The sequence below is a fragment of the Schistocerca americana genome, chromosome 3 (assembly GCF_021461395.2).
Source record: "Schistocerca americana isolate TAMUIC-IGC-003095 chromosome 3, iqSchAmer2.1, whole genome shotgun sequence".
NCBI classification, from domain to species: Eukaryota; Metazoa; Arthropoda; class Insecta; order Orthoptera; family Acrididae; genus Schistocerca; species Schistocerca americana.
In genome coordinates, this window is record NC_060121.1 from 780,121,838 (window position 1) to 780,148,804 (window position 26,967).

The 26,967-nt window shown below is 42.6% G+C and overlaps 1 protein-coding gene across 2 annotated transcripts in view; it reads left to right on the forward strand.

Moving 5' to 3' along the window:
* LOC124605808 (laccase-6-like) overlaps window positions 1-26,967 on the forward strand; it is a 422,826-nt gene that overhangs the window by 334,518 nt on the left and 61,341 nt on the right. For both annotated transcript variants that reach the window (XM_047137715.1, XM_047137716.1), the window contains exon 8: window positions 13,836-13,998. In XM_047137715.1, the coding sequence (XP_046993671.1) occupies window positions 13,836-13,998 (163 nt within the window). The remainder of the gene's footprint in view (window positions 1-13,835; window positions 13,999-26,967) is intronic.

Here is a 26,967-nt window from a genome sequence, read left to right on the forward strand (position 1 = left end):
GATCACCTGTGCTGCCCTTCTTTGTATACGTTCAATTAGTCCAACACACTGGAGCAATTGTATAGGGTGGGTCGCACGGGTATTTTGTAAGGAATATCCTTAGTAGACTAATTACATTTCCCTAATATCCGTTCAATAAACTAAAGTCTGCTTTATCAACGACTGAACCCATCTAACCGTTTCATTTCATTTCCCTACTGATGGTTAATCGATTGGATTGATTTGGGGGAAGAGAACAAACAGCGAGGTCATCGGTCTCATTGGATTAGGGAAGGATGGGGAAGGAAGTCGGCCGTGCCCTGTCAAAGGAACCATCCTGGCATTTGCCTGAAGCGATTTAGGTAAACCACGGAGAATCTAAATCATGATGGCCGGACGCTGGATTGAACCGTCGTCTTCCAGAATGCGAGTCCAGTGTGTTAACCACTGCGCCACCTCTTTCTGTACTGATGGTTATACCCGGGTATTTGTTTGTTGTTTGTGACTCCCGCTAGGTGCATAGTTTTCGACGTGTGAACATTTAAAGCAAGTTGTTAGTCTTTACAGCACTTTGCAATCTTATCAGCAAATGACGGGGATTGCGCAGTTTTTCTTCATAGATAAATGCAGGATTTGCGAAAAGTTTCAAGTTACTGTTAGCATTGTCTGCAAGCTCGTTAATATACAACACGAACAACAAGGGTCTCCGCAGACGTTCTTGAGGTAGCCTTGGAGTTACTCATATACCTGTCGACGACTTCCCATCATATTTTCAAGCGGTATTTGACATGCACGAGCACAAACCATCAGGCTCTCCAGATCCTAGTACAGGGCGGCAAATACAAAACTTACGACAAGCAGTCACGCTTAAAAAAGGAATAATACTTGTCGTAAGTTTCATGTTTCCCAGCTATACGCATATGGCTGGACATGTTGTTGGCTTGTGTTCATGCACGTCAACTACCCCTCGAAAATAGTATAACAGCCGAGACTATCCAGCAGCGAAAAATAAGTAATAATTACAGTCTAATGCGCGAAAAACGACATTTCCTCAAATTTTGTACGATTGTGATCACTACCCGAAACAAGTAGCTTTGCGACTGACCTTTAGGGGGTAGAGTGGTATGAACCAGCAGGCAGTGGATCGGTTCTTCCTCGAATTTGATGTACTCGCTGTGCTGCCTGCTTCGCAAGTGCCAGCAGTTTTGGCCGGCAACACTGACATCCGACACCAGGGATGGGAAAAACAGACTATTTAAAACCGATACCGGTATTTTAGTTCTGGATATTTTTCGGTATTGCTTTGATCTCACTTGTAGGCTAACAAGTGTGTGTTACTTGTTACTAATAATCTGATAAAACCAAAATATCAGTTAGACATTATGCGGAATCAGAGTATGCACCGGCAGCAAAAACACCCTGTGAGTGCCTTAGCGTCAGTAGAATAAATGACTGAAGGTAGGAGTGGACCCTTATTCTATGACAAAGCACATTGGTGTTTAGCTGTAAAATTGGTTTAATTTCTCTATTATTGTCAAAGAAGCACACTAGTTTACACAACTTGTGACATGACCATTTCAGGATAGTTGTCAATATAACGCATTACGTCATGTTTAGCAGAAATAACACTGAACACAACAGTATCAGATTTAAATAAATTCTCTACAAAATTTTTCTTACTTCTAGACAGTGAAGTTGGCCGACATTATGACAAATCATCTGATTCCGGTTCCAAGTTTGGTACTATTTAGGATGACAATCAAGTCTACAGAGAATGGTTAGTTTTTGTGACAAGATGAGCAAAAGATTACTCTAGTTTGCTCGAGTTCACAGTGGACGCAAGCTAGTGATACAATAATTTTGTACGTCTGCCAGCAGCATTTACTCTTAGCTGTGACGTACTGTCGGCTGCATGGCTGCTCTCGCCCTCTAAAAATCCTATAAAAAGCTAATCAAAATATTTACTGATTTTGTCACCTGAAACTGTCCTATGTTTCTCTTTATGCGAGAAAACTTGCACTCATCCCTACTCTGTAAAATATGGCGATATACACATGCATAGATGGAGCAGCGCGTATGCTTCAATGCCCTCTCAGTTCTCGCAAGAACAATTAACTACGTGGTTCTTTCGTTTCTCCGCTATCGGAGCTCAACGACTCTTCAGCTAATTTCTAGCTGAATGTCAGCCAAAATGAACGCAGTGGTCACACAAAATTCCTCTTTTGGCGTCGTACAGAGCGTGATGCGTCCTGTTCTACATTTGACGCTGGTTCAGAGGAGTCCTCGAAATTCGCGGTATTGTCTCTTTCGTAACAAACTGTCCCCCACCTGTGTCCTTTCGTGCTTCACGTCACTGCTTTTTCAGACCCATGGGAGCGTTCCTTTCACCTTGCGGAAACCACCTCTGCCAATCGCAAAGGGCCTACCTTTAAATAGCGTGGCAACATCGCCCCTTTTTTCTCCTTCCGAGTTTATTTCAGCCAGTCGGACATTTTGTGCCCGCTCCTGACGCCTAAATGTTACACGCGTACATCACGAGCATGCCGTGGGCCTTTCACGTGATCAACTGCATCACTGGTCTCTTTGTATCCATGTGGAAAATCCCCAACGCAGTTTTCTAAAGAATTTCTCCGTCGCAAGCAGCGCTGGACCGCTACCTGTTCCCCTCGCTGTATTGCCTGGCACGTTCGTAGTCTCTCTCTCGCTGTGGGTCACCAACCCCTCTCAGAATCCTTCCATTGTATGCGGGCCGTGATGGCGCAACTCGCATCTGTCCCCAAACTAAAACGTTTCTTCCAGCAGCTTTTTTCACCTTTCGCTCATTGACATGCAGGATTTGGGTTTGGTGTGTTAATATAATCGAATCGAGTGTCACGCCTCTGCATTACGTACTGTACATTTTGATAGGCAAATCTGCTCACTATCGCTGAAGTATGCCAGGTGACATATCTTTCTACTTGTTAAGCCATATAAAATCTCATGTAAGGTGCGAAATTAACATTCATTCAAGCTACCACCTTACAACTAGGCAGATGTATTAATTACTGCGCCATCCAGCACACAGTGTTGCCACATTTGCACGGACTATCTCAGCACGCCTCACAGCTGACCCACATTCGCACTTAGTGCCACCTATCCTCAGCCCCTGTACATTTCCTCCATGCTTGCTACTCTGAGATTCCTACAGGAGGTCGGACATACTTGGTCATCTGCACAGATGAAGATGGGTCCATTGCCCATGTGGGCGAATCAATTATATGAATGCATGGGGTCTGTTCATTCAGACATGTCTGAAAGAACAGACATGACACATTTGTATAAACCTTTTTTAAAAAAAGCAAATAGTTTTTATTCGTAAAATTTTCATTGTTTTGTAAAACTGCATTATTATGTAAAATGGGAAACATGATCAGTGCTACTTTAATAACAATGCCGAAAGAAACGAGCAACAAACACGTGGCCTCAGGATTGGTATAGCATTCCCGAGACAGTAACCTACCTGTTACCATGTGGCATGGCCTATTGTATGGTACAACTGTACATGAAGTGTGCAATATTGTCCCATCTGATCAGGTCTATATGTAGTTTTCTCACTGTTGTCATCGGACTTCGGTTGCATAACAAAATAGCACCATCCCTAGTCTGGAAGCATTTTGCGAAGTGCGACAGCAATGAAGCACAATGACCCATTTGCTTTAAAAACAATGAAGAACTGGAGGAGCCACGACAAACTTACATCATATAAGGAGAAAACTTAAAACTTAGTAACTCATTTACAGTTTACAATAAAAAAAGAACCCAGCTAATCTGTTGCCTGAGTTTACATAATATGCCTTTATTTGCTTGTAGCTTTTCAAAACGGACAAATCAACACGAAAAATAGACTTTTTTAACCTCATTTTTCACCCTTCCGTGATGCCCAGATAGTGGCACGATCGTCGATTATAACACTGTTTTTGAGCAGAGTATAAAAAAATTAGAATCAATAGGACTCTACGGGGGATTTTTTGTAGTATTCAGCCACGAATCATTTTTTTAGAAAAGCAGAGAATGGTGGACAAAGTAAGTCATCTTCTATTTGTCCATTTAATATTTTGATACGATGTATCTTGAATCTGAAGGAATCAAATTTTTCAGTCTTTATTCGGTTTCTACATTTATTACAGGAAATAATAGGAATACGTAACTGAAAATCGCTATTTCAGAAACCGGTTATTTCTAGCCGTTTTAACACCCAGGTAAAAACGGACGTCGAAAAACTAACGACATCATTCCAATCCCAAAGAAATCAGTTGTTGACAGGTGTGAAAATTACCGAACTATCAGTTTAATAAGTCACGGCTGAAAAATAATAACACGAATTCTTTACAAACGATTGGAAAAACTGGTAGAAGCCGACCTTGGGGAATGTCAGTTTGGATTCCGTAGAAATGTTGGAACACGTGAGCCAATACTGACTCTACGAATTATCTTAGAAGGTATAGTAGATTAAGGATAGGCAAACCTACGTTTATAGCATTTTTATTCGTGAAAGCTTCTGACAATTTTGACTGGAGTACCCTCTTACAAATTCTGAACGTGGCAGGGGTCAAATACAGGGAGCCAAAGGCTATTTGCAATTTGTTACAGAAACCAGGTGGCCGTTATAAGAGTCGAGGGGCAGGGAAGGGAAGCAGTGGTTGAGAAGGAAGTGAGACAGGGTTGTAGCCTATCACCAATGGTATTCAATCTGTATATTGAGCAAACAGTAAAGGTAACAAAAGAAAAATTTGGAGCAGGAATTAAAATCCATGGAGAAAAAATAAAAACTTTGAGTTTTGCCGATGACATTGTAATTCTGTCAGAGACAGCAAAGGACATGGAAGAGCAGTTGAACGGAATGGACAGTGTCCTGAAAGGAGGATATAAGATCAACATCAACAAAAGAAGAACGAGGAAAATGAAGTGTAGTCGAATTAAATCTGGTGATGCTGGGGGAATTAGATTAGGAAATGAGACACTTAAAGTAGTAAATGAGTTTTGCTTTTTGGGGAGCAAAATAACTGATGATGGTCGAACTAGAGAGGATATAAAATGTAGACTGGCTATGGCAATAAAAGCGTTTCTGGAACAGAAATTTGTTAACATCGAGTATAGATTTAGTGTTAGGAAGTCTTTTCTGAAAGTATTTGTGTGGAGTGTAGCCATGTATGGAAGTTAAACATGGACGACAAATAGTTTAGACAAGAAGAGAATAGAAGCTTTCCAAGATGTGGTGCTGCAGAAGAATGCTGAAGATTAGATGGGTAGATCACGTAACTAATGAGGCGGTACCGAACAGAATTGAGGAGAAGAGGAATTTGTGGCACAATTTGCGTAGAAGAAGGTATCGGTTGGTAGGACATGTTCTGAGGCATCAAGGGATCACCAGTTTAGTACTGGAGGGCAACGTGGAGGGTAAAACTCGTAGAGGAAGACAAAGAGATGAATACACTAAGCAGATTCAGAAGGATGTAGGTTGCAGTACTGGGAGACGAAGAAGCTTGCACAGGATAGATTAGCATGGAGAGCTGCATCAAACCGGTCTCTGGGCTGAAGACCACAACAACAAGCGAGAACTGTTTGTTTCAGCGATAACCGCCATCACTATCCGGCCCTTCCATCTGTCAATCACAAAGACGGCTGCTGTCGTACTGCGGAGGTTATATCAAAACTGTACAGTGGAAATTTTTGTTCATAACGTATTATCTGCGTAAAACGGTAAAACCCGATTGCAGGATATTTGATTTATTCATTGTCCTTATCATAAACCGAAAGAAAGGAGAGGTCATTAGAGCGCAAGCTCAGATTGAGAACGGCTATCAACCGTCACCTTTCGAAGGAACCATTCCAGAATTCGTCTCAACCGATTTAGGAAAATCATGAAAACCTAGTTCTGTATCGCCGTTATCTCAAATACGAGTTAGATTACTTTGCATTGCGCTGCAGTAGGTAGCGTAAGTTGCAATGTCTGAAGGAAGCTTGATTTTATTCACGATATAATTCTTTTTTCTTGTTTCAGTATTGACATTTGTTAATCGTGATGCGCTTTGCCATCTGTCTGAAAGGAATGCATAACGAGTTTCCTGACATTTTTCGTTGTGTCGGTTCGCTAATCGTATTTGCACTTTTTTTGCCAGTAGTTCCGGCAGATTATCGTTGAAACGGTTCACTTTCTTGTCTCATCAGAGTTTGTTCAGCGTACGCTATGTACATTCAGAAAAACCTTTACTGATCTCGTAATAAATAATAAACTATTTTTATGCGAAGTTCAGGCTACGAACCGTCCTAAATTTACGATTAATACTAACTGACAAACTCGATATTTTTTCAATTTTATGTTAGAAACGAAGACAAAAACTGAACTGCGTAATATAATATCTAGAACATTTCGTTTCCATGTATTCGTGATGACACCTTTTAAATTATGGCACAGTCGTACAAAGAATTATGCATTATGAACAAATGTATAAGTATAGTATCGAAATTAAGAAACGTAGAATGCAAAATACAAATTCTCTGTAATGTTTATTTAAATTAGAACTGTATACTAAACAATATTTCTTGTTACATGTCCAGGCAACTGTGCGCAGCTGCTTCGCGTGTCTACAACGAGTTTTTGTAAACTCTTTATGGTAATGCCTCGTCATAGACGGTTACTGTTTTCACCTATAGCCGTTCCCGGTTCGCAGTTTAAAGCTGTCAAAAGCGCCTGCCAGGTGTCAGAGATTTCCTTAAGTCGACTCGACTGTAAGTGTGTCCTAGACTACTAGTAGAGAATAAATGTTTGAAACTTATGCAAGAGTCAACATTTTTTTCACGCTCTCAGTGTTTATTACATTATATCTCTTGAACTATCTATCGTGCAATGATATATTTATGGAGGTAGATTCAGCGGCGTATGTGGATACCGTCTACCAAATATCTTGCGAATACAATAATTTTCTAAGAAATAATAAATTTAAACGTCACGCACTCTGCAGCAGTTTATGACGTCTGACATAGTTTTGTAGGTGCGTTTAGCGGCACACGTGGATCCTGTCTGCGAAATTTATTGCGAACATAGTAAGTAGCACATCTTTTTGCTTATGATGTCATATCTCCTGAACTGTGACAGGTAGGTGGTTCCTACCCCCACAGACATTGTTGTCTGACAACAAGGGATATGTGTACCAAGTTTGGCTGAAATCGGTCCAGTGGTTTAGGAGAACATGTGATACATAGACACACTAGTACATACATACATACATACATGTATACGTCCATAAACTGACTGTACAACGTATAAGGTCCAGAATGAAATTTTCACTCTGCAGCGGAGTGTGCGCTCAAATGAACCTTCCTGGAAGGTTAAAACTGTGTGCCGGACCGAGACTCGAACTAGGGGCATTTGCCTTTCGAGGGCAAATGCTCTACCGACTGAGCTACCCAAGCAAGACTCACGACCCGCCCTCACAGCTTTAATTCTGCCAGTACCTCATCGCCTTCTTTCCAAACTTCACAGAAGCTCTCTTGCGAAACTCGCTGAACTAGCGCTCCTGGAAGAAAGGATATTGCTGAGACATGGCTTAGCCACAGCCTGGGGGATGTTTCCAGAATGAGAATTTCGCTCACGAGTGGACCGTGCGCTGATATGAAATTTCCTGGCTGATTAAACGGTGCCGCTAGAACACTTGCCAGCGAAAGGCAAAGGTCCCGAGTTCTAGTCTCGGTCTGGTACATAGTTTTAATCTGCCAGGAAGTTTCAATGTATAACGTATCACACTGAATCCTCGCACGAACGAAAAAATGGCTGACATCGAAATAAGTGCCCAAGGAATAGAAAAGCAACTGGAATCACTCAACAGAGGAAAGTCCACTGGACCTGACGGGATACCAATTCGATTCTACACAGAGTACGCGAAAGAACTTGCGCCCCTTCTAACAGCCGTGCACCGCAAGTCTCTAGAGGAACGAAAGGTTCCAAATGATTGGAAAAGAGCACAGGTAGTCCCAGTCTTCAAGAAGGGTCGTCGAGCAGATGCGCAAAACTATAGACCTATATCTCTGACGTCGATCTGCTGTAGAATTTTAGAACATGTGTTTTGCTCGCGTATCATGTCGTTTCTGGAAACCCAGAATCTACTCTGTAGGAATCAACATGGATTCCAGAAACAGCGATCGTGTGAGACCCAACTCGCTTTATTTGTTCATGAGACCCAGAAAATATCAGATACAGGCTCCCAGGTAGATGCCATTTTCCTTGACTTCCGGAAGGCGTTCGATACAGTTCCGCACTGTCTCCTGATAAACAAAGTAAGAGCCTACGGAATATCAGACCAGCTGTGTGACTGGATTGAAGAGTTTTTAGCAAACAGAACACAGCATGTTGTTATCAATGGAGAGACGTCTACAGACGTTAAAGTAAACTCTGGCGTGCCATATGGGAGTGTTATGGGACCATTGCTTTTCACAATATATATTAATGACCTAGTAGATAGTGTCGGAAGTTCCATGCGGCTTTTCGCGGATGATGCTGTAGTATACAGAGAAGTTGCAGCATTAGAAAATTCTAGCGAAATGCAGGAAGATCTGCAGCGGATAGGCACTTGGTGCAGGGAGTGGCAACTGACCCTTAACATAGACAAATGTAATGTATTGCGAATACATAGAAAGAAGGATCCTTTATTGTATGATTATATGATAGCGGAACAAACACGGGTAGCAGTTACTTCTGTAAAATATCTGGGAGTATGCGTACGGAACGATTTGAAATGGAATGATCATATAAAATTAATTGTTGGTAAGGCGAGTGCCAGGTTGAGATTCATTGGGAGAGTCCTTAGAAAATGTAGTTCATGAACAAAGGAGGTGGTTTACAAAACACTCGTTCGACCTATACTTGAGTATTGCTCATCAGTATGGGATCCGTACCAGATCGGTTTGACGGAGGAGATAGAGAAGATCCAAAGAAGAGCGGCGCGTTTCGTCACAGGGTTATTTGGTAACCGTGATAGCGTTACGGAGATGTTTAACAAACTCAAGTGGCAGACTCTGCAAGAGAGGCGCTCTGCATCGCGGTGTAGATTGCTCGCCAGGTTTCGAGAGGGTGCGTTTCTGGATGAGGTATCGAATATATTGCTTCCCCCTACTTATACCTCCCGAGGAGATCACGAACGTAAAATTAGAGAGATTAGAGCGCGCACGGAGGCTTTCCGGCAGTCGTTCTTCCCGCGAACCATACGCGACTGGAACAGAAAAGTGAGGTAATGACAGTGGCACGTAAAGTGCCCTCCGCCACACAGCGTTGAGTGGCTTGCGGAGTATAAATGTAGGATGCAGATGTAGAATATTTACAAGTAAAAAAATGTTTAAGAGAGTAGGAGGTATACGAATTTTTCTGAAGTCTGGAAGAAACTGGTACCCCTCCTTAATATCGTGTAGGGCCGCCGCGAGCACGCGGTAGTGCCGCAACACGACGTGGCATGGGCTCGACTAATGTCTGAAGTAGTGCCGGAAGGAATTGACACCATGAATCCTGCAGGGCTGTCCATAAATCCGTAAGAGTTCAAGAGGGTGGAATCTCTTCTGAATAGCACGTTGCAAGGCATCCCAGATATGCTCAATAATGTTCACGTCTGGGGAGTTTGGCGGCCAGCGGAAGCGTTTTACCTCAGAAGAGTGTTCCTGGATTCACTCTGTAGCAGTTCTGGACGTGTGGGATGTCGCTTTGTCCTGCTGGAATTGCCCACGTCCGTCGTAATACACAATGGACACGAATGGATGCAAGTGATCATGCAGGATGCTTACGTACGTATCACCTGTCAGTCGTATCTAGACGTATCAAGCGTCCCATCCTCCACCAGCCCATGTAGGATCCATGGATTCACTAGGTTGTCTCCATACCTGCACACGACATCAGCTCGATCCAATTTGAAGCGAGACTCGTTCGACCAGACAACATGTTAACAGTCATCAACAGAGCAGTGTCGGTGTTGACGGGCCCAGGCGAGTGTAAAGCTTTGTGTCGCACAGTCATCAAGGGTACATGAGAGGACCTTCGGTTGCGAAAGCCCATATCGATGATGTTTCGTTGAACGGTTCGCATGCTGACTTGTTGACGACCCAGCATTGAAATCTGCAGCAATTTGCGGAAGGGTTGCATTTGTGTCACGTTGAACCATTCTCTTCAGTCGTCGTTGGGCCCGTTCTTGCAGGATCTTTTTCCGGCCGCAGCGATGTCGGAGATTTGGTGTTTTACCGGATTCCTGATATTCACAGTACACTCGCGAGATGGTCGTACGGGAAAATCGCCACTTCATAACTGCCTCGGAGATGCTGTGTCCCATTGCTCGTACACTGACTGTAACACCACGTTCAAACTCTGGTAAATCTTGATAACCTGCCATTGTAGCAGCAATAACCCATCTAACAACTGCGCCAGACACTTGTTGTCTTATATAGGTATTGCCTGCCGCAGCGCCATGTTCTGCCTGTTTACATATCTCTGTATTTCAGTACTCATGACTATACCAGTTTCTTTGGCGCTTTAGTGTATAATGATCACTTTTTCCAGGGTAACGGAATAAAGTGCCCATTGCGGATATACACACTCAGAAATTAGACAGCTACCCTCTTTTGGCAGAAGGAACTCCACTGGCTTGGCGCCTTCCTTTAAGCGCAACTACTCTGCTGTTTTCCGACTGAGCTGTCATCGATGTCAGACCCATTACAAATACGACGAACAGGATTAAATTATTTTTCATGTAATATTTTAAGGATATCAAAAACTAGTCTACTTTGATCTTCTTAAAAGATTGTCCTCCAGCCGTTGAGGTACTGTCTTTGCCTGCTATCTTAGACTATGTATTAAAACGATGCGGTATTTTTTTCCACTCTGGAAACTGAAACGCAGATCTCCATAGATCGTCCCCTATAAATCCATTAAATGGCTTTTCCATTTCAGAAACGTAATCAACGTTGCATGGCAAGGCGGTTGCACTGGGCCGGCCTCGGTGGCCGTGCGGTTCTAGGCCCTTCAGTCCGTTTCTTTGCCCTCCTGCAGATTTGTAAGTTCTACTCATACTGTATGTGGCAATGAGAGAACGTAGTGGTAAGACTGGTCTCGCTGTTGGGAGAGCGATGGTTCAACAATCACCTGATTATTCTGGTTTAGATTTTCCATGCTTTCTCTGAATCGCTTAATACATATGCTGGGATGGTTCCTTTGGAAACGATAAGACCCATTTGCTTTCGTGTCCTCCTCGAATTTACGCTGGCACTCCATCTCTAATGATCTCGTCGTCGAGATGTTAAGTCCTAAACTGCCTTCCAGTTTTCCTTTGGTGGTGCCGATTTGGTGAACTCTCTGTTTCTCATATGGTTCTCCTCTATCACTTCCGGTGAGGGTAAAACTACACACATCAAACAAAGTTTTGCATCACCTCGGTTCGTGAGTTTCGGAACCTGTAATGAACATTGGAATAGAGATCAACATAAACATCATTTCCGACCTTTTTATTGCTCATGAAAACAACACACTGCATGTTGTACCACCATACAGTGAGACCTTCAGAGGTGGTGGTCCAGATTGCTGTACACACAGGCACCTCTAACACTCACAAGTTCATCAACGCACTGTTGGTCCAGATAACACTCCTCAACGGCGATTCGGCGTGGATCTCTCAGAGTGGTTGGCGGGTCACGTCGTCCATAAACAGCCCTTTCCAATCTATCCCAGGCATGTTCGATTGGGTTCATGTCTGGAGAACACAGTGGACACTCTAGTCGAGCGATGTCGTTATTCAGAAAGAAGTCAGTCACAAGACGTGCACGATGGGGGCGCGAATTGTCGTCCGTGAAGACGAATGCCTCGCCAATATGCTGCCGGTATGGTTGCACTATCAGCCGGAGGATGGCATTCACGTATCGTACAGCCGTTAGGGCTCCTTCCATGACCACCAGTGGCGTACGTCGACCCCACATAATGCCACCCCAAAACAGCAGGGAACCTCCACCTTGCTGCTCTCGCTGGTCAGTGTGCGTAAGGCGTTCAGCCTGACCGGGTTGCCTTCAAGCACGTCTCTGACGATTGTCTGGTAAAAGGCATATGCGACACTCATTGGTGAAGAGAACGTGATGCCAATTCTGAGCGGTACAATCGGCATGTTGCTGGGCCCATCTGTGCCGTGGTTGCAAAGATGGACCTCGCCATGGATGTCGGGAGTAAAGTTGCGGATCATGCATCCTATTGCGCGCAGTTTGAGTCGTAACACGACGTCCTGCGCTGCACGAAAAGCATTATTCAACATGGTGGCGTTGCTGTCAGGGTCCCTCCAAGGCATAACCCGTAGGTAGCGGTCATCCAATGCAGTAGTAGACCTTGGGTGGCCTAAGTGAGGCATGTCATCGACAGTTCCTGTCTCCCTGTATCTCATCCATGTCCGAACAACGTCGCTTTGATTCACTCAAACTCGCCTGGGCACTTCCCTTGTTGAGACCGCTTCCTGGCACAAAGTAACAAAATGCGGACGCGATCGAACCGCGGTATTGACCGTCTAGGCATGATTGAACTACAGACAATACGAGCATGTACCTCCTTCCTGACGGACTGACTGGAACTGATCGGCTGTCGGGCCCCCTCCGTCTAATAGGCGCTGCTCATGCATGGTTGTTTACATCTTTGGGTGGGTGTAGTGACATCTCTGAACAGTCAAACGTCTATCTTCAGAAGTTCTGGGAACCGGAATGATGCAAAACGTTTTTTGATGTGTGTATAACTCGTTCCGCAGAAGTGCTACAAGCTGCCATCGACAGCACTTTTGAAGTGGGCAAAGAATGTAGCCTTTCGTCCAGGATCTTCGGTTTCGTCATGACAAGTTTAACAGTAAACATATCGACTGTAATCTTCTGCTATTCACCTGCTTTTTTCAACTGTATTGATTCTGCTTTTGACCAAGTTGTAGTGCTAACTTTTTCCTAACAAATTACAGAAATCGTATTTTCTGATGCGAGTTTCTTGTCGCCACTCCTATTACCAAAACTGAAACATGCAAATTAATTACGTTCAATTAAAGTATCTTCGTTACTAATTTGAGAATGTGATAGTGTAATGGGGAGGTTAATGGAAAGAGAGGTAGATAGAGAAGGGCAATAGGTAGGGAGTGCAGGAGAGGGAGATGTAGAGATAGAAGGAAAGCGAATGGTGTGTGGAAGAGCAGATCCAAAGAGCTGGAAGGGGGAGAGTGAGAGTGAGAGTGGGTGTGAGAGTGAGAGTAGATGCTGAAGGAGGAGAAAGAGAGAAGAATAGGCGACAAAGAGGAAAGATAGAGGTGGGGAAAGATACTGGACAGATAGGCAAGAGATGGAGAGGTGGGAGAACGACAGGAAGGAGACAGGGAAATGCTCACAATGCTTTCAGAGATAGGGAAGAGGAATGGGGAAGAAGAAATGGAAGGCAGAGGAAGCTGAGTAAAAGGGCGAGAGATGTAGCAGAGAGCGAGCGTTGATAAAGAGAGGTGAAACGAGTGAGCGAGAGAGTGAGGTTGATGGAGAGAAGCGCTTGTGTCAGGTGCGCACGTGGCAGAGAAAAAGGGGGGGGGGGCGGAAGCATTGGAGGATGAGGGAGGGAATGGAGAACTAGAGGAGAGGCGGGGAAAGTACAGGAAAGAAACAGGGAGTTGCACAGGAGGCTTTCTGAGATGGAAAAAGGTGGAAGGAAACAGAGGAGAGGTGACGGAAGGAGGAGGAGGAGGAAGATGAGGAAGAGGGAGAGAGGTAGCAGAGAGCGAGCGTGGAGGAGGAAAGGAGAAGGTAGCGAGTGAGGGAGTGAGGCTGAGACGGACCCGTGCGTGCCGCAGGTGTGGACGTGGCCTCGCTCAGAGTGCGAGAGCGACGCCGGCGTGCACGTGTGCCTGCAGCAGGTGCGCGGCGACCACGAGCTGCCCGAGCCCCTGGCGTCGTCTGAGCTGCCGCTGCGGCTGCTGCTGCCCTTCGGACGCGATCAGAGGGACCAGGCCACCGGTGAGTACCACACCGCACCAACTGCGCTTTAAGAGGCCCAAACGAATTCACGTGCAGTTTTCAAGCTTTTGAGTGTAGTGCCTTGTGCGATTACATGATAGACTCACTTGTGACCTAGGCATCTGATTCGACGATGGTAAGTCAGTAAGAAAAGATAGCTTACAGGGTGTTCCACTCAAACCTTCCTTATTTAAAGGACCCACGAGAGAAAAACCACAGTAGATACGACTGTGAAAAAAGCACCACATTGTAGAGCACCTCAAAGAATTTATATTCCTGTGTCATACGTGCCAAGTATCATCGCCAGAGTGTAGCATGGTCGCATGAAGGGAAAATGGCGACTCCACAGTAGCGCGCTCAAGCAGTAGTGTGGTTTGCAGAAACAAAATCGCCCATTACTGTGCAAAGAAATCATCGTCGTGTGTATGAATGTGGTCCACCTGATGTGAAAACAATTAAGGAATGGTATAGGGAGTTTCTGGCAACAGGATGTGTTATGGAACATTCTGGCGGTGCACGTTACGGAGTTTCAGAAGAGACAGTGGAGGACATCAGACAGAAGGCCGGAGTGGCCCAGCGGTTCTAGGCGCTACAGTCTGTAACCGCGCGACCGCTGCGGTGGCAGGTTCGAATCCTGCCTCCGGCATGGATGTTTGTGATGTCCTGTTAGGTTTAAGTAGTTCTAAGTTCTTGGGGACTGATGACCTCAGAAGTTAAGTCCAATAGTGCTCAGAGCCATTTGAGGACATCAGACAAACATTTCTCAGAAGCCCACGTAAGTCAATTCGTCAAGCATCTAGGCAACTTGATGCACCTCGATCAACACTGCATCTTGTAGTTCACCAGCGTCTTCGTATGTGTGCTTACAAAGTGCAAATTCGGCAACATCTGACGCCGAACGACAAACCACGCCGACAATTTGCTGCGGATATGCTGCAGCGTATTGATATGGATGCCAGCTTCCTGGAAAGATGTTTTTTTCTCATATGAGGCAACCTTTCATCTATCAGGAAGGGTTAATAGGCATATTGTCCGGATCTGGGATTCGCAAAATCCGCACATAGTCATTCAACATGTTCGTGATAGCCCTAAACTAAACGTCCGGTGCGGGCTAATGCACTGCAGGACTGTTGGACCGATCTTCTTTGCGGAACAAACAGTCAATGGGTCAGTGTATCTGGACATGTAGGAGCACTTTGTGTACCCTCAGATACAAGACTCGCAACCCAACATCATTTTTCAACAATATGGAGCTCCGCCGCATTGGTCGACGGCTGTTCGCAAGTTCCTGCATAGGAAATTTCCCAGTCGTTGGATCGGACGCGGAAGGCCCATTGCCTAGCCACCATATTTACTCGACATTTCGCCACTTGATTTCTTCATGTGGGGATTCGTGAAGGACGGCGTATATGCTACCAAAGTGGACGATATTCTTACGTTGCGACATCGTATCACTAATGCGATTGCAACAATAACAGAGGAAATGTTACAGAGAACTTGCCAAGAGATTGAATATAGACACGATATTCTTCAGGCTACAAATGATTCACATGTAGAGGTGTATTGATGATAAATAAATAAATAAATAAATTCTTTGAGATGCTCCACAATTTGGTGCATTTTTCATTGTCGTATCTACTGTGGTTTTTTTCCTGGGTCTTTGAAATTAGGGAGGTCTGAGTGGGACACCCTGTATTTTCTGCTCCATAGATTGGCAGCACTGTCTCAGCAATGGCGTGCGTTAATCTTATTGTTGTTCTCGAGCGTTAGCTGTGCTGGTTCAGTGAATAACTGCTAAAAGACCTTGTCGTACTCTCATCAAAACTGTATATCTTCAATTTCAAAAGAATTCTAATGGGAATAGCAGTTTGACATGCAAGAGCGAAACAATGCTTCTTCACACAAAACTGTCCTGACTATACCATTTCCATGCTTGTGTTATAAGAATCATACAAATGAGTAGTATAATATTTTTTTAAAAACAGTTTATCTCAAACTCCCTGCGAATTTTGTCGCTCAGGGGTATCATTTTACGTGGAAGTTCGTGTTCACATTTTTCAACGCCATTTGCCAATAATGTTCAAACATCTTCTGTTATATCATATTTCGATTTATTTCTCCCAAAAAGTATCGTATGATTTTTATCACAAAATTGCACTGCTGTCGAATTCGGCAAGACCACAAACATCAAATAAACCGGAGTACAAGACAAGCACATCGTTTCCACACTGAGCCTAGAAACCGACAACTATGTAGTATTTCCACATGGCGCGAGTTTAAAAGGTAGCACTTTCGAAAACTGAGTGCCCTACAGTTTTGCAGTTTTAAATGTAAATATTTTACAGTAATAAGCATCCTTCCAATTTTGTGTGTTATTAGAGATTTATGTATTCCTGTTCACGTTTTTATTATAAATATAATTATATATTATTTTTTGTTTTGACTTCAGTTGATCTCAAATCAATTTCTTACGTGAAAATAATGGAATTAATTACATTTTAATTACTTTGTTTTAAGGACAAAAATTAATCTCCAAAGTTTTCTAAAGTAAAAAATGAATAATGGCTTCGCTATTTTACATCAAATAGCCAAAATATGAGGTTTAGAAAAAGTGGGAAAGTGACTATGGTGAACAAACTTTCGAATAAAACAAATTTTCAAATATGAGATAGCAAACAAAGACAAAAAGAGTACGCGATAATTATCATTACGTGATGATGTAATGCTTCTACATTTGTTGGAAATATTGTTTTTTTAAATATGAGATATTTATAAAAAGACGTAACATGAAAGCCTTGTATTCAGAATAATTATTACTGAAATGTTTGGAGTAAATAGTTACATTAATATATAATTCTGGTCCTGTATGAATAATATGTGTCTATCCAAACGGAAGTAACTAAACTGCAGACATACTACGTCAATACAACTGATAAATTTTCGTCAACTACTAAGAATGTACGATAAATTAAATTTTTACGTCTAAATAAAATAACACAATGCCCAGTTCCATTGGAAACTGTATTCATCGTGATTGCAAGACACGAATTTATAGTCCGTATGCACTAAAAAAAAAGGAAAGAACTGTTTCGTTTTCTGCACCATGAAGGCACTAAGGCTGCGGAGATTATTCATGGAATGCAGCTGTATAAGATAATGAATGAAAAATTTAAAAGTGGCTAAATAACTTTGAAAATGGACGTTTGTGTGATTGCGGCGAAGAGCGTTCGAGTAGGCCATCTATTTCGTAAACGGACCGGGAAATTGAGACAGCTGAGCGAATGGTGTGCCAGAACAGATGGTATTTTGCGTGAAATGATTGTTAGCCACGATTCAGCAGTTACAATCGTCCACGAATCTCTAAATTGTCACAAGGTTTGCACTCGCTGGGCACCGCGTTAACTGACAGGCAAACACAAACAAGATGTTTGGAGATGATGAAATCACATTTAAGGTGTTTTGAAAAGGAAGGAGAAGACTTTCTCAGTCGCACAGTAACAGTTGATGAGGCATGTGTTCATCGCTACGAAGCACACAGCAGAGCGTGGTGTGGAAACGTCCATCTTCGCCTACAGCAAAAAATTTCAAAAGCTGAACTTCTGCAGGAAAGTTGAGGACGACTGTGTTTTGGGATTATAAATGTCAACTGCTGATTCATCATACTCCTGTAGATCAAACACTGAGAAGTGACAGTCACTGCTACATTTGAAAGACACGGTCAAAACAAAGACTAGAGGTCTCCCAGGAGGTGGGACTTGCTGCCTAGTGCAGCAAGCGGTCTATGGAGATACGCAAAACTGTGGCCACCTATTATCGTGGCTCCTACAAGAGGTGCAATGTTCACCAGGAGAAATTTATTGCATCGTATGTTAACCGGGGGCCTAGAAACGACGGAGGGGCTCCGTCCCCGCCGCAGCCGCAGTGGCCCACAACCCACGACGACTGCCGCAGTCCACTTCACCGCACCACCGCCCCCCATCGAACCCCGGGGTTATTGTGCGGTTCGGCCCTCGGTGGACCCATCCCCCCCCCCCTCCCAGGGAACGTCTCACACCAAGACGAGTGTAAACCCACACCCCTATGTTTGTGTGGTAGAGTAATGGTGGTGTACGCGTACGCGGAGAACTTGTTTGCGCAGCAATCTCCGACATAGTGAAGCTGAGGCGGAATAAGGGGAACCAGCCCGCATTCGCCGAGGCAGATGGAAAACCGCCTAAAAACCATCCACAGACTGGCCGGCGCACCAGACCTCGACTCAAGTCCGCCGGGCGGATTCGTGCCGGGGACCAAGCGCTCCTTCCCAATCCGGAAAGCCGCGCGTGAGACCGCACGGCTAACCGATCGGGCCAGGAGAAGTTAGTGACAATGTTATTGCTTTTGCACAACATTGGGAAGTTCATTTACATAGCTGGACTCAGGAAAACATGCTCGCATTCGGAAGGACGACGGTTCAATCCCGTCTCCAGCCATCGTGATTTAGGTTTTCCGTGATTTCCCTAAATCGCTTCAGGCAAATGCCGGGATGGTTCCTTTGAAAGGGCACGGCCGATTTCCTTCCCAATCCTTCCCTAACCCGAGCATGAGCTCCGTCTCTAATGACCTCGTTGTCGACGGGACGTTAAACACTAACCACCACCAACCACCACCAGGAAAACATGTATCGGAGCTCGGAAACTAGCGTTTCCAGACCCACATTGATGCAAGCTTTCCATCTCATGTTTACATGACGAATTCGATTCCTAAGTAATGCTCCATAGAATCGAAACTATCTACACACCAGGCTACTCTCGTTACTGCTATTCTCCCCAAGCCAGGAGAAGTTTAAGAGAGAGACTACGGGTGTGACGTGGAACATATTCAGCTAGCGAGTTAGGGCAAGACATTTTAAGATCGTCGAAGTTCAATGTCAGTGCCCAGACCTGTCACTCGGAATTCGTGAGTAACTGCTTAATAAATAGAGGAATGTTTCCATTCAAAGTTTTTCTCGTAATGCTCGGAATGATCCCTACGATAGAAAGGTCGCTGTGTATATCGACTCAATTAACTGAAAGATTTCGATGAATTCCTCTTGAAATCAGTAACGAATTTGCATCCATGTTTAATAGAAATGAGTATATTTTAATCTCTGCTATGGTAACGCAGTAGCTAATACAGGACTTATGTCCTTCGATGTTAAAAACTCAGCAAATATGTACCCATTGTAGCGAAACAAGCGCCGTATCATTGTGAGAGATACAGAGGAGAGCGAGTGTGCCGGAACTTCTGTCTGTTCACTGCTACGAGCACCACGTCATCATAACGTGCCTGCACGTAGCATACAAAGTATTGCGCCATAATCTAAGAGTGAAATTAAAAATTAAAATAACTTTTCCAAACTTTGTCAATGTATGTTTCAGTATAGTAATGTTAACATTGTGAAGTCTCACTGATCTAATGAATATGTTTCACTAAATAAATTATTTTAAGACAAAAAATACGCGGCGCTAAATAATGCAGCTAGAAAGCTACGAATTGTTCAGAGAGTGCAAATGTACGTCACAATCAAATGTTACAAGTCTCAAGTTGATCGGAGCAATATTTTGGTCAAATTCAGCATTTTTACGAAAATTTGAAGGCGCTAAATATTAGACTCGAAAAGATTAAAATTCGTAAGTAACCCCTCGGTTTGATATAAAATCATTAACTATGTGACTCCATTAAGCTACCTCTATTAGTTTTCAACTTACTAACTAAAAACTAAATTTGGAACATAAACGTCCTTATTCACAATAGATTAGTTATCATATGTATTTGTTATAGAAAGTTCTAATTAAAAGACTCGATTACATTGATGAAAAATGCGGCTGTACCAAATTTCAAGACTTTAATATAAATAACAATCATTAAAGGGAATCTTGAAGAGACAGCTCAGAGGTAATTTTCTACTGTTGGTTCCGTTCTAAAAATTCTAGCCGACAAAGTTTAATACAGTCGAGCTAAAACTTTTTCAGTAATCAAAGCCAAGTTAACTTCATTCATGTAAAAACTGAAAAGATTGTAAATTGTTAAACGACAGAGTTATTAATTAATACATGTCAGAGAAAGGGGGCATTTAAGTGCTGCTACCTGTGCCTTGAGCAGTCGAAGGCAGATGTTCCGTTCAGCGGTCCGTTGCGCCCATACTGTATATTAATACAGCCAGATGGACAGTGGCTTTTATTGTTATTATTAGCAATATTATTATGTTTGTGCGTGTGAACTTCTACAGAATATATCAGTTAGAACTCAAAACGTTTATTTATAGTCATAGTTCCTGTTCCCCCTGAGTAAATTGCAAGTAGGAATATTTTCTTTCAGTGAGCACAAGAATAATGTGGATTTGAAGACTGGAAGTTACGGGTAGTATGTTCTCCATCGCTTTCTGTCTGCCCGCAAAAATGGTTTTCAGGCTTTTGTAAACGGCGAAGTCTTTTTTAGATTTATTTCTTTTAATTCGCCCGCTGCCCCACACTATTACAACGATTGTGCCTAGCTGAGACAATCTTACTTCCACACTATCTGAGCAGCAGTTCTGGCGAGAAGAGTCTGGAAGATATTTAATATAAATCCAGAAGCAATGTAACACACGAGGTACACACGCTGGGGTCATGAGAGATGGTGATGTATGAAGAAGTCCATTACTGATCGGTAAGAATATCGAAAATTACTACGAAAGCAGACAGATTGCAAGGCAGACTCAAACCCATTCGAGTCCATACTGACAAATAAAACATAATTAAAGTCAAATTTTACTAGTTCAGTTGTCAATAAACCCTAAATACTTTTGTCACAGGCCCTAAATAAGTGGTCTCTTTCCGGACAAGGTCGTCTCTCTGGATGCATGTTTCCATCTTCCAAAATTGCTTTATCGAAGAAGACGAAAATACGTTTCCTTCTTTCGTATGTGTTCCAGATACAAAAGCGATACATACAAAAACAAGTGAGAGTGGACCTGAAAACATAAAAATAATTTCAATTACTACATAGTTAGCTTCTTCATCGAATATGCGAAATAAGTGTCTCCTCTTCTTGAAAATGTTTGTCGTGGGTCTGTAAGAAAGGTCGCAGGACAAACACACAGAACTAATAGACCTAGTTCACTGATGTCAGTTTGTTGTAGAGTTATGGAAGATATTTTGTGCTTGCTGTTTGTATGGAACTGAGCTTACTCCTTACTTTCAGAAGCTAACGAGAAAAAAATTAATAGAAGAAACGCGTCAACAGGGTCCATGCCATCGCCTAGCAAACAAAATCTGTATTCTCGTTTGAATTGAAGACTGCTTACCAAACAGAAATCTGTACTTGGTTCTTAGTGGCGAATCATTGAGAGAAGCGAATGCAGCATACAGTGTACTTCAAACAATTATGATATGACCGTTGCTGTTAACAGTACTCATCGTGTAAGTTGTGAACTGACAGACAACGGTTGAAGCTCTCTGAGGTTGGTGTGTCCTGTACAATCCTGGAGGGCTGCCGCTTCTTTTAGAGCATATGTTGGCGAAAATACATGTTTAATTCCGGAGGTACGCATAAAATATCATCCGAAATTGTGCTAAACGCATTCTCTGAAAATTATCTCGAGTAATTAGTTCATGAGCCCACGCGAATAGTAAACGGTTGTGAAAACACACTTGACCTCTAAGCAACCAATAATCCTGAGTTAGTAACGAGCATCAAAACCGATTCAGGGATTAATGAACACAGGGCTGTCGTAGCAAGATTGAATATTGTAATCCCCAAATCCTCGAAAAATAAGCGAAAAATATACCTATTCAGAAAAGCAGATAAAAATGACACCTTCCTAAGAGACAATCTCCACTCATTCCAAATTAATAATATAAGTGTAGACCACATGTGGCTTAAATTCAAAGAAATAGTATCGGCAGCAATTGAGAGATTTCTACCAAATAAATTAACAAACGACGAAGCTGATCCTCCTTGGTACACAAAACGGGTTAGAACACTCTTGCAGAAACAATGAAACAAACATGCCAAATTTAAACAGACGCAAAATCCCCAAGATTGGCGATCTTTTACAGAAGCTCGAAATTTAGCGCGGACTTAAATGCGACATGCTTATAACAGTTTCCACAACGAAACTTTGTCTCGAAACCTGGCAGAAAATCTAAAGAGATTCTGGTCGTATGTGAAGTATGTTAGCGGCAAGAAACAATCAATGCCTTCTCTGCGCGATAACAATGGAGATACTATCGAAGACAGTGCTGCCAAAGCATAGTTACTTAACACAGCCTTCCGAAATGTCTTCACAAAAGAAGACGAAGTAAATATTCCAGAATTCGAATCGGGAACAGCTGCCAACATGAGTAACGTAGAAGTAAATATACTCGGAGTAGTGAAGCAACTTAAATCACTTAATAAAAGCAAGTCTTCTGGTCCAGACTGTATACCAATTAGGTTCCTTTAAGAGTATGCTTATGCATTATCTCCATACTTAACAATCATATACAATCGTTCGCTTGAAGAGAGATCTGTACCTAAAAACTGGAAAGTTGCACAGGTCACATCAGTATTCAAGAAGAGTAGTAGGAGTAATCCACTAAATTACAGGCCCACATCATTAACGTCGACATGCACCAGGATTTTGGAAGGTATATCGTGTTCGAACATTATGAATTACCTCGAAGAAAACGATCTATTGACACACAGTCAGCATGAGTTTCGAAAACACCGTTCTTGTGAAACACAACTAGCTCTTTATTCGCATGAATGTTGAGTGTTATTAACAAGGTATTTCAGATCGATTCCATATTTCTGTATTTTCTGAAGGCTTTTGACACTGTACCACACAAGCGGCTTGTAGTGAAAATGGGTGCTTATGGAATATCGTCTCAGTTGTGTGACTGGATTTGTGACTTCTTGTCAGAGAGGTCACACTTCGTAGTAATTGACGGAAAGCCGTCGAGTAAAACAGAAGTGATCTCTGGCGTTCCCCAAGGTAGTGTTATATGCCCTCTGCTGTTCCCTCAACGGTCTACCCGACGGGGGGCCTTAGCCACACGACATTTCATTTCATCTACATAAACGATTTGGGAGACAATCTGAGCAGCCGTTTCGGTTGTTTGCAGATGACGCTGTCGTTTATCGACTAATAAAGTCATCAGAAGATCAAAACAAACTGCAAAATGGTTTAAAAGAAATATCGGAATGGTGCGAAAAGTGTCAGTTGACCTTAAATAACGAAAAGTGTGAGGTAATCCACATGAGTGCTAAAAAGAACGCGTTAAACTTCGGTTACACGATAAATCAGTCTAATCTAAAAGCCGTAAATTCAACTAAAAACCTATGTATTACAATTTAAATTGGAGGGAAAACATAGAAAATGTTGTTAGGAAGGCTAACCAAAGGCTGCGTTTTGTTAGGAAGGCTAACCAAAGGCTGCGTTTTATTGGCAGGACAATTAGAAAATATAACAGACCTACTAAGGAGACTGCCTACGCTACGCTTGTCCGTCCACTTTTAGAATACTGTTGCGCGGTGAGGGATCCTTACCAGATAGGACTGACAGTACATCGAAAAAGTTCAGAGAAAGACAGCACGTTTTGTATTATCGCGAAATATGGGAGAGAGTGTCACAGGAACGATACAGGATTTGTGATGGGCATCATTAAAAGAAAGGCGTTTTTCGTTGCGACGGAATCTTCTCACGAAATTCCAATCACCAACTTTCTCCTCCGAATGCGAAAATATTTTTTTGACACCGACTTACATAGGGAGAAACGATCACCAAGATAAAATAAGGGACATCAGAGCTCGTACGGAAAGATATAGTTGTTCATTTTTCCCGCGCACTATACGAAATTGGAATAATAGAAAATTGTGAAGGTGGTTCGATGAACTCTCTACCAGGCACTTACTTGTGATTTGCAGAGTTCCATGTAGATGTAGATGTAGATTCATTGCTGTAAAGGGAAAAAAACACACTTTTTCGCAACTGTTTCGTTATTTAAATAATTTTACTACGTAGGTTTCTGATTATTATTTCGATTTCATCAACACAATCGGTGACCGACACATACAAATACATCTAATATCATATTTATTAATCAACAAACACGTCAATAATTGACATTACATATCGCACAAGTTTTTGTACACAGACTGTAAAATTACCATTTTTTAGAAACGTTTCCTCAGTCTGTTTTGTGGTTGACAGAGGGCATATCCTCCTTTTGGGAACAGACTTTTACAAGCTGACGATGTGGCTGAAATATTCAGATATTTAAGTGTAGTGTTTTGTAGCTTTGGACAGCTAATACCGATGATGTGATTCCACACTTCTAATGGACCTTGTTTAAGATCTAGAAAGCGGTTTTTCATTTGGCTGTGTTGTGTCCCAGTTTGCAATGTATTCTTTTCTAGTACCACTTTATAATGTTCATTACATTAGTCAAATTTGCTTTTATTTTTTCTTTTGCTGTATTGTGTCAACACGTTGCTCATACTCACTCATAGTCGTTCAACACCTGCAAGCAACTCCTTGACAGTTTTGATTTCCTTCGAAAATGCTAAACCATCTTAATAGCGTATGTTCTTGAAACTTTGATCAACAACGTTAATATGGCCAATTTGTTAAAAATTCTGTTGGTACGAATACTGTTACAATGTTGCTCTTCAAATTGGTTGCATGCCAGATACTGTACTTCGATAGTCGGTACTAGTTATTGCGATTGAAGTATTGCATCCAACGTAGTTTCCCACCCAAATTATACGAATAGCCACTTCTATAGGCCGCGGAATGTCACAAATGTCTTCTACATCAGTGATCAGCAAACTGCGGACTGCGGGCCGCATGCTGCCCCAACCAAGCCTTTCGGCCCGTCGTTCTCAGCCGTACTCGTATTTCATAATACGAGGGCGTGCGGAAAGTATGCCTCTGAATTTGCTACGTGAAAAGACTTAAACATTTTTAAACAAAACAAGCTTATTACTATTCTACAGCCGGCCGGGTGGCCTCGCAGTTCTAGGCGCTACAGTCTGGAACCGAGCGACCGCTACGGTCACAGGTTCGAATCCTGCCTCGGGCATGGATGTGTGTATTGTCCATAGGTTAGTTAGGTTTAAGTAGTTCTAAGTCCTACAGGACTGATGACCTCAGAAGTTAAGTCCCACAGGGCTCAGAGCCATACTATTCTACATCTTTATTCTTCATGTCTACACATTTATTTCTCAACAGTCACGCTGGTGACGAACACATTTCCCCCCAACGAGAGACCAGTTTGTTGATGCTGCCACTGTAGACTGTTAGATGTTGTTGACGGGGCCACAACCTCACCTCTGCTTGTACCACTTCATCGCTATCACAGTGAAGTACGAGAAGGTGTTCCGTAAGTTCTGGAAACAGCTGGAAATCGAATGGGGCCCAGTCGATGACAGTCCCAAGGCGTCGGACTGTTTCAGATGTTGCAGCGCTCGTGTGTGGTCTGGTATTTTCATGTTGAAGGAGAGGGTGCTCCATGTGTGGAAGAACTCTTCGATTTCGAAACTCGATTACAACACGCTGTTTCTCACGCACCTACGTAGTTGCGTTACGCACCGCTATGTTACACGCTACAATTCTGAGCCCTGTAGCGGCAGAGGGCTGCAAATATGTAGACATACGAATAAAAATGTGGAATGTTAATATTTAAAAAGGATTAAGTGTTTTCACCTTAACAAATTCAGAGGCATTTCTTTTCAGCACGCCTTCGTAATGTGCACTAGCAACTGACAACCGAATCCACAAACGTTAACTGTTGTCAGGAACTTCTTAAGGGCGTGGTTTTCCTGCTTTATAACACGCGAAAATACAATAAAATTTTGAGATGTGCTTACTTCTGATTGATGTTGATGAATTCTGCTGTGGACTGAGTAAAGTTGGCCGTTTTCGCAGGGGCAGAGGGGTAAATAGCATAGCCACAGTAGGGTTAGAGGATGTGATAAGGGGAATGTTTTATTGTTTGTCTGCCAGTACCCCAGTACCGATAACTCATAAGTGTGCGCGACTCTTACCAATCAGCTGCCGTGGTATAAATTTCAAACGGTAGTAACGTGGATTCGTGAAGACATGTTAAAAAAAGCTTTAGAGGAATTATTTTGTTATTTAAATAGTATAAATCCTAAAATCCAGTTTACCATGGACATGGAGAAAGACAATGCAATATCCTTCTTGGATGTCTTCGTTATGAGACAGACTGATGGCAGCTTGAAACATAAAGTCTTTCGGAAGGTTACACATAACGACAGATACTTGCATAAGGATTCCAATCATCATCCATAACAGAAAAGAGGTGTAATTAAAAGTCTAGTGGACAGAGCTAAAAGGATTTGTGCGCCGGAATAACTGGACGCTGAGTTAAAACATCTAAAGCAGGCTTTTGAGAAGAATGGGTACTCTAGTAAGGAAATAGTTTTGCGACCGAATAACAGGAGGCCTAAGGACAACGATAGGGCACAGCGATGGAAGAACACGGTTTCTCTACTCTTCATCAAAAAAGTAACGGATCAAATCGGAAAGATTTTAAGGAAACATAACGTTCGACTGCTTTTCAGACCAACTAAGAAAATAGGCCAAGCACTTCGTTCCGTTAAGGATAAACGTCCCCCTCTGTCTGCAAGTGGTGTATACAAGATTCCGTGTACGTGTGGTAAGATCTGAAGAGGAGTATGAAGGAACATAAAACTGCTTGCCGACTACGGAAAACAGACAAGTCAGCTGTGGCGGAACATGCTCTTCAGTCGGGTGATCACGTAGTGAAATTTTCGGAAATTGACGTTTTATGTACTATGAGGAACTATTATCCATTGCTATATAGAGAAGCCATCGAAATATATAAACATGGGAATAATTTTAACGGAAAAGAGGAACCTATGAAACTCAGCGATATATGGACAGTGGCGCCGCAGAATCGATGAGAAGTTTTTATCTTTGACCTACTATGATCGATAGTTATA